The sequence below is a fragment of the Homalodisca vitripennis genome, unplaced genomic scaffold (genome assembly GCF_021130785.1).
Source record: "Homalodisca vitripennis isolate AUS2020 unplaced genomic scaffold, UT_GWSS_2.1 ScUCBcl_9954;HRSCAF=18618, whole genome shotgun sequence".
Taxonomy (NCBI): Eukaryota; Metazoa; Arthropoda; class Insecta; order Hemiptera; family Cicadellidae; genus Homalodisca; species Homalodisca vitripennis.
The window spans coordinates 12,039-21,226 of record NW_025786062.1 but is presented as its reverse complement, the minus strand read 5'-3'; the positions used below and the strand labels follow the sequence as shown (position 1 = coordinate 21,226).

At 40.0% G+C, this 9,188-nt stretch overlaps 1 protein-coding gene across 1 annotated transcript; it reads left to right on the top strand.

Annotated features, from left to right (window-relative positions):
- Window positions 1–1,869: 1,869 nt before the first annotated feature.
- LOC124374758 (pollen-specific leucine-rich repeat extensin-like protein 1) lies at window positions 1,870–8,689 on the top strand. The gene is made up of 4 exons (XM_046832913.1): window positions 1,870–2,229; window positions 3,517–3,658; window positions 7,294–7,456; window positions 7,897–8,689. The coding sequence occupies exons 1-4, from the start codon at window positions 1,870–1,872 to the stop codon at window positions 8,687–8,689; spliced, it is 1,458 nt and encodes a 485-aa protein (XP_046688869.1).
- Window positions 8,690–9,188: the final 499 nt, after the last annotated feature.

Sequence of the window (9,188 nt, the reverse complement as noted above, 5' to 3'; positions counted from 1 at the left end):
AATCATGAGTTCCAAAAAAATATGATACATGAAATAAATAAATAAAACACACATTTGTTTGTTTCCTTCATTCATTTTCTGGTGCCACTTTAAAAGCGTACATCAACTGGAACATGTTCAAGGAACACTTTTGCAAGTAGCTGTCGAAATTTTGTGGTATGACTGCCGGCGTGGTTTTTATAATCTTCGTGTATATCTTTCAACTTCATGAATGGTCTTACACTCCTTTAACTGTAACAATGCTAGAAGGAAAAAGAACAGAGTGCATACATAGAGCACCTTTCATAGGACATGAATACACTAAACAAGGAGTGTATTATATTGATCTAAACAGCGGCGGTTACATTTTCTTCATCAGAACAAAAATCGTAATTTATAACCCAGGATTTTGTAAGCAATTCCTTCTTTTTCTCTAATGACAACTTATGGACATGGCCAACATAAAGGCCAATGTCATTTTCATGCTAGCCTTCGTATTCTTCAATCGTTTAGGATGTCCCAGGGACAGCTACAAGTAGATGTAAAGAATTACGAAACCCTTGTTCCATAATAGACACAACCGAGCATGAAACACGTTTCTGTAAAAAAAGTGAAGAACTGTAACAAACCACTCTATTGATTTTGATTAAACACATGACACAATGGTACAAACTGGACAGCTCTGAAAGTTCGATTGAGCATTGAAATTAAAAATTAAATTTGGTTGGAAAGCAATTTAAATTTGACTTCAGGAACAATAAAATAAAATTGGTCCGCCTGCACAAATTGTAATTATTGAGATTTAAATTCCAATAAATAGTGTTGTTTAAAAAACTAAAAGTTCTTAAATACTCTAGCATGTTGTACAAAATATTTGAGGTTTCCATTAAATACAGTTGTAAACAATTTTCCAAATCAAATCTCTGCATAAATCCCTCTTTTGTAAAATGTTTCGTGCGAATATTCCATTGAAATCACCTGATTCAACAACGCGACGGGTAGTCATGCCGAAACTTTCTAAAAAGTTTTTCTCTAATTGTGTAAACAAGACGAAGTAACTGTAGAATACGTAAATGGAGAACATAGCCATGAAAATGAGTTAAATCATCATACAGAATTATCGTAAAAGAGTGTTTCGTCGGATACTAATTTTTCTGAGCCACTACAATTTATTGATCATTGCTGAGTAGCTTCACAGGCTGGCTGTATTATATTGCTCTTTTTTAGTTGTAGAATTAATTTTTTGCGTGGAGTTAACAGAAGATATCTTTAAAAACGTCATTTGAGTAAACTGGAAAATAGAGTTTAGAAAATGAAACCAGTGAACTGTGAAGTGGCGCACTTGAAGCTCTTAACAAGATAAACCTTACAGACAATATAGAAAGAAGATAGAGTCAAATTATCAAAAAATGCAAGCCTTGCGGTAAAGTAGCCATGTATATCACTGTGGTCGTATTGGTCGTTGATTGATTAACCCTTTTGATCCCAACGTCCGTATATACGGACGTCAAAAGTATCTGCATAAAGTCCCAGCGTCCGATTATACGGACGTCCGCGGTATCTGCATAAAATCCCAGTGTCCGCTTATACGGACGTTTACAGAATATTTGTTATAAAATACAAAACGTAACTAAACTTTCACTTACGATATATCAAAATGATCATAAAGAATCAATCTTTCCAATAAAGTTGTGAACTGAACTTTTATACAGTACATTACTAGCACTATACGACGTATAATCAACGTGGCGTTGCAACTCATTTCTCTGTGCCGGCCAGCTGTGAATGACTACGCAGTTTATTGTCGCAGTTTGTTGTGGAGTGAGTTTGGCGTTGTTGTTCGACTTATTGCATAATAGTAGTTGGTTATTTTTGCATTATGTTTGTAAAATGAAGCGTGCAAGGTCGCCACTTAGTGACAATACAGTTCGGCGTATTGTAGAAGAGGACAGTTTTGGTGAGGATTCATCAGAAGCTGATTCAGGTAGTGAGAGCAGTTCATATATTGATGACACAGATGACGACCCTACTTATGAACCGGTACTTGATGTAAATACACCATCCACAAGTAGGGCTAATGTAGGACAGCTTTTGTCATCTAGTGATACAGATGATAATGAAAACTCATCTGTAACCAATCCAACAAACAGGCCATCTGGGGTTAGACATGTACCTAGGCCTCCTGTACCTAGACCACCTGTACCTAATAGTGGAAGTGATACTGATATTGGGGATGATGAGGAAGACTGGGTTTGATGTCAATGAAGACAATGATTTGGAATATCCACATAGGTTTTCATTTCAGGAATCGCCAGGTGTAAAACATTGTCCACCTTGCAACTCTCCTGCTGTAGCTTACTTTAGGCTTTTCTTTACTATAAGTTTGTGGGAAAGACTTGTCAAGTACACAAACATGTATGCTGAGAAGACTAATATCGGCTCTAAACCTACTAAAAGGACCAGATGAAAGCCATCGTATATGGCAGCGTGTTACAGTTGCAGAAATGAAAGCCTTCGTAACCGTACTTCTAAACATGGGACTAAATAAGAAGCCATCAATTCCTAGCTATTGGTGGAAATGTGAAGCTCAGCACTGCTCATGGTATAGTAGAATGTTTACCAGAAACCGATTCCAGGAAATATTATCTTTCTTTCATTTGGTAGATACAACAAACTTGCCCAAACCCAAGGAACCGGGTTACGACCCATGTGCCCGAGTCCAACCACTCATTGACCACATGAACAACATTTCTAAATTTTACTACACTCCAGGGGAAAACCTGTCTATTGACGAAAGCATAATCGCAACAAAATGCCACAATCCTTTAATGCAATACATGCCAAAGAAACACCATAGGTTTGGCGTTAAGCTCTGGGTGTTATGCGATGCTCTGAGTCATTATTGCCTGAACTTCTTTGTATATCAAGGTGCCAAAGGTCCTGAAGGGCAAAGGAACAGAACAACAGGTCTAGGCTACACAGTGGTCATGAAACTTTTAGAACCAGGTTATTTGAACAAAGGCTACCATTTATTTGTGACAACTTTTTTACTTCCTTGAATTTGGCTAAAGATTTGTATTCAAAATTGACATTTTTAACAGGAACCCTTCGTAGAAATAGAAAGGGCATCCCTCCCAACATATTGAGTAAGTACAATGTGGGTGAGAGAAAGTACAAAAGAAAGAACTACATGCTGATGTTAGGCTACAGGCAAAGAAAAAGCAACAAGAAACCTGTGCTCTTGCTGTCAACCAATTCAAAGGCATCTAATGGACAAAGATCTAAAAAAAGGGGAAACAAGGTTTACATTACAAATAAACCAACAATTATAAGGGCCTATAATGACTATATGGGAGGGGTTGACAGCAATGATCAGATGCTCCACCAGTACCTCAGTGACAGAAAAACTTTAAAATTTTGGAAAAAAATTACTTTTAATATAATGGGCGTATGGTGTTGAATGCATACATCCTGTATAAAGAGAATACAACCAACCCTATGTCTAGATTACATTTTACTGTGTCTCTAATTAATCAGCTGAGCAGTGAGTGGTTTGATGTGAAGGAGAGTAGACCTGGGAATGAAAGCAACTCGGACAGAGAATGTGGTGCTGGTGATGCTCCTCAACCTGTTAATGAATTTTTTATAAAATTACCAAATAGAAAAGAAAAGAACTGCTGTGAGTGTAGTGCAGCAAGCACTAGTAAGGGGGGGAAAAGAAGGAAATCCACTTTTATTTGTCGAAATTGCAAGAAAGGCTTGCATCCAAAATGCTATCCGCGCCACAAATGCTAAATAAGTAATGTTTTTTTGTTTTTTGTAATATATTTAGAATGTTTCTCCAATAACTATATATCTGTAAATCAATTCTTTACATTGAATTTATTTTATCTCAGTCCATTTTTTATTTAATGTTAGGCCTATACATTTAGTTAAGCCTTTTCTTGTAATACTGAGAAAAAGTACAATTTCTGAAAAACGTGATAATAATAAAAAAAACCTGTATTTTTTTTAGTAGTTGGAATATAAATGACAAAATTTGTTGTGTATGTTTATGTTTATGTGTAATTTATTGTGCAATGACAATATACGTGCCTAAAAAATTTGTGTTTGTACCTCTTTTGACAACAAAGTCCAAAGTTTCTCGGAATTTTTTTTTCAGGTAAAGCTAATGTGTTCTATAATGAGTATAATTTATTGCATGAATGCATGTTTTTTACACTAACTATAATGTAGTATATTTCATGGCTGAATAAAAAGAAAAAGAAATCATTATAATCTGTTGAAAAATAAGTTTAAAAATAATTTTTTTGCAAAGTTCTGCAAAACGGGCAAATCGGTGCTGGGATTTTTAGTAGTTCCCTTACAGTGAATAGTGGGGATTTTTGGGGTAGATATTTTTAAAAAAATGGCTGGGATTCGAAAGGGTAGCTCCAGCCTATTACGATACTAGCTTCAATACACTGCATCATTTAATGTGTTTATTGGAATTTGGATGTAACATATGATTGAAATTTAAATAGGTTACCATTATAGTTTGTCCTTAATTTGATTCTGTCAACAACGTTTCTACTCGGCGGTGAACAGAGAAACCTGGATAATTGCAAAGACACAAAAAGTGTAAGCATAAAACCTAAATATATTTTGTCATGCTCGACGATTTCTTGTATTTATTAATTCTGTAAAAGCGTGCGATATTAACAAGGAGAGTTTAGCAAATAACTTTTAGTTGGGTGTGTGCAAGCAATTTCAACAAAAATAAAAAGAGCTTTGGTCTCAACATTTTATTTTTTCGTGGATTTTCTGACGTGAATATTACCGTCCGAGGGGTGATATAATGCTCGGTTAGGTAATATCGTAACTTTAATGAGGTCGCAGGAGTCAAACTTAATTATGGACGTAACTGAATTAGAGGGTAGGTAGCTCTCTTTGAGTTCTGCAAAGAGTGGAGTCGCCTGCAGGATACATGAACGAGGGGGGAATGGGATGATTGGTTTCTGTCGGGAATTAGGCCTTGAGGCAACCACAGCGACAGGGGTTCACAAACCCCACACGGTTGCCAAGGCGGCGGAGGGGAGATGCAAACACCCCCACAGAGTACTGCTGCATTTCTTATGAAATTGTCCATTACTTTTGCAAGCAAATTACGTTACTCATGTGTCTACTGAGATCAAAAAATTTTGAAACCTCATATAAAACGACAACCAACATTACTAAAATACATTAAAATCACAGGGATTAAAAAACATTAAAAAATAAAAGCCAACGGTCAATTTATATTGTTATACTTGATTGTATTAGTTACGCAGGAGATAAATCATTCATTACGGACCGTTGTTGTCGAGATTCCGGGGGGGTGGGGGGTAAATTTCAGTTAGTACTGACGACCGGGGCTAGGGCTGTGGACACGGAATGTTTATTGTAACCGTTCAAATTATTGTTTTATCTGATCTCCCACTCCACAGATGGCAGTGCAGAAGCGCTTACTCTTCCGTGCTCTCAATTTATTAACAATTGGATGAGTTATTCTCTTGCCTGTGACTAACTACAACCCAAAGGTATTTAGGTTATAGTATTTCTCATTTACACAGAATTTACCCTGGAATTCTGGAAGTTTAGTTGGTTGGAACGTCATTTGGGATCTACCATTTGTGCCTTCATTTTGTATCTTATACACGAAAACACAAAGAATGCAGATATGATTTTAACATGTGTCATTACCTTAATCAGTTGATTAGGAGAAAAAATGAAAAAAAGTATTTCATGGCGGTATTTTGTTTTCAGTGCTTTAAGAGAAATTAGCTTTGTGTTTTAGATCAAATAAATATGATTTTGATCTAAATTGAAATTATAAAAAAAATATCTAGTATTTTATTGTTTTCAATATTAAAAATAGAAAAAGATGTTTAAATGGAAAATTCTTCATAAATGAATATCTTATTAAGTTTATTAGACTCGTATTATTACATTTTAATTAATAATAATTTTTCCATGTGGGTTTAATATAACGACATGAACTTGAATTCTTTACCCTTAAAAATGGAAAATTTAAATCATTAATTACCTTTTGAAGGTCGGTTTATTTAGGCAACGCAATTTTTGCCAATTTTAAAGCGTACACGAATATTGGGTGGATACGTGATCTTATGAGATTACCCACATACTTGTGAGTGATAGTGTTGCAACTTATGAAGTGTGTTAATAATATAACCCCAGTCTTGGTGTAGTGTTGGACCGTTTTCACAGTGGATTAAACTCACTCGTAGGCATAGTGTTGACATTTTCACAGTGATTAAATCCAACTCTTAGCAAAGAGTTGGACCATTCTACAGTGATTTAATTCACATCTTGGTATGGTGTTGGACATTGTATAGTGGATTAATCACTCTTGGCATGGTGTTGACATAGTATAGTGATTAATCATCTTGGCATGGTGTTGACATTCTACAGTGGATTCTATTCACTTGCAGCGTAATGTCTAAATTGCAATTTTAAAAGATTGCTTCAGTACTCAAGAGGGTTAAATTTTTATGGAATTTTGAAAAATGATTTCAAAACAATTTGGAGGAGTATATTTCCATTTTCCGCGCGTAGTCACTCATGGGATGTAGAACATTCATACTTTTTTACTTATATTGTGTAAGTATAAAAATGTAGTAAGATTAGTTAGTTATACAGGAAGGTAAGCTTTATTTAATTATTACGGTCTATTAGTATAGGGCCACAATGTTATATTAGCAAGTTTCAATCTAAGGCACTCTAATAATATGTTTTGTTTTGGCCTGGGAATGGAGTCGTGTGCTTTTGTTTGTGTAAAAGATATTGAATGGTTGCGACTGCTCTAAAGCCACTTTATAGGTCTTTTACAAAGTTTAACTAAGGTGGGCTGACTTTGTGTATATGCATACTCATATATATGATATTTATATATATATTATATATATATATTATTATATTTTATAATATAACTTTACGATAGGCATAAATAAGATGATGTGGACCACTATCCATTCTAATGGATTGTTTATCTTTCAAATCTTTTTTTCTAACAATGCTCATTTAACACCTTCACTGCGGTAAGATTCATGTACCTTAGGAGACTTAGAGAGAGCTGCGATAGTGAGGTAATATACCCTCCCACCACAATGGTGTTATAGGAGTGATAGGAACCGTTCTAAACTAAAAGAAAAAAAGGCTGACTCAACGATACGGTTTAGCACGTTTGTGTTTTTTAGTGTAAAAGATCTTGAGCAGGACATTATAAATAATCAAATTATAATCCTGATCACTAAACATAAGCATGTTTCTTGTCAGCAAAAAAATATAGTCGGTTCTGGGGTCTCCCCGCCTACAGTTCCGAGGTCGCGAGTCCCACTACCTACTCCCGCTCCCCGGCCACCCACCGGCCCATCGCAATTCAACGGGAGCCCCGCGCCTTACTTACTAGCCGGGGAAACACGCCGATCAACCTCTCAAGGTGGACCCCTTAATACCCGTTCCCGTCATCATCGCTCATACCACGCACCCCAACGAACCGCCGCACCCCGCCGCCTCCCACAATCACCGCGCCCCATACCTAAGCCTCCGCAAGTGCCACGTTAGAACTGTGAACGCACCGGCCACGACCTCAACCTCCCGAAAAGAGCCGCCCCGCGCTTCCGTCGTCGCAACTGACGCCCCCTCCGAACCTACCTGCCCGACACTACTCCGGTCGCACAGCGCCGAATACATAATTTCCCCCTTTCAGCCTTGCCAGGTAACAGACGCCGCCTGACATCCGTTCGCGTACCGCCAACCGCACGAGCGGTCTCCGGGCCTTGCCTGCCCACACGGCCTGCCGCTTCCGGCCTCCCTCACACGTGACGCCGACGTACCCGCATGAGTACGTAGCCCGCTCACGCCCCGGACTATCTTAAGCGCACCGTACACCACCAGCAGCCCTGACTCAGGGTGCAACCCACAGTCTCCACCCCCTGGGCTCACACGTGCAATCGCGATCACCGCCCTCAGCCATCCACCGTCCCGACCCCCGCAATCGCCCGCCACGCTCCACCGCCTTCTCTCCACTGATCACCGAACTTTGCATCGAGACACCTCCTACGCCTGCTGTACTACAGCTCCCCTCAACCCAGATCCGTACGTCGAGTCGCCGGTTCCATGCCCCTCGTCGCGACCCCCTTCCCGGGTCCTGCACCCGCCGAACACCCACCTCCGCCTGCAGCCCCGTCCCCCCCCGGCCTGCCGAGTCTCCGCAATCATTCCATACACCGAACCAGCGACACCAGTGTACCCGAGCTCCCTCAATCAACTCGCCAACCGGCGCCCTAGCGGAACCGCCCTCGATCCGACAGCCCGAAGCCCGCCCGTCTCGCCCCCTCTTGCCTGCCACCATCGGAACCCTCCCCCCCTGCCTCCCGCCGCGGTTCCCACTCCCGTCCCATTGACCCCCGCGCTCGTCCCTACCTTTCGTCCCGGTCCGACGCTTCCACTCCGGCGCCCGCCGAAACCCCCGCGAGCAGCGCCTCGCTGGCGCTCTCCGACCGCCCGCCCTCCCCGCCGCTCACCGCCCCCCCGGCCCTGGCACGTGCCCGGGCCCACAACGGCTACCCCGCACCGCGCCCCTTCCCCAACTACGCGATACGTGTCGGGCCCGTTCACGCCGTTGGGGAGGCGCGCTCCCCATGCCCGACGCCGCCTACCCTGTCGTTGAACCCTTTACGCACCACACCTCGCACTGGGCCCCGAACATCCGCCCGATCGCCCGTCGCCACCCCGAACATAATTGTCTTTAAAAAAAAAACTGTTTAGTTTCAAAGTAGTTAAACAATTAGGCCAGGAAATGATGTATAATAAAAAGGAAACAGATAGGCTACGTTCAATAACAAGAGATAATTTAAGTTAATATTGTTAAGGTTTAAATAAACAATAGTTCAGCAGGCTGTCTGTAAAGGAAAATATAAACTCTAAATAAAAATGTTTTCCCTGCGATGTTTTGTTAGTCGACTGTTATAAATATATAATTCATAGAATAGCACATTTTATCATCCAAATTAAAATGAAATGTGACGACATTTAATTTCCTTTCCGATACACAGACGATACAAAATATCTCAGGCAATGCATCATTCCAGCCATTACTGTCAAGGGCTTGATCAATAATAATGGGCTTTTTAAGCTCCAAAAGCTCTTAAATATTACCTTGCGTTCCG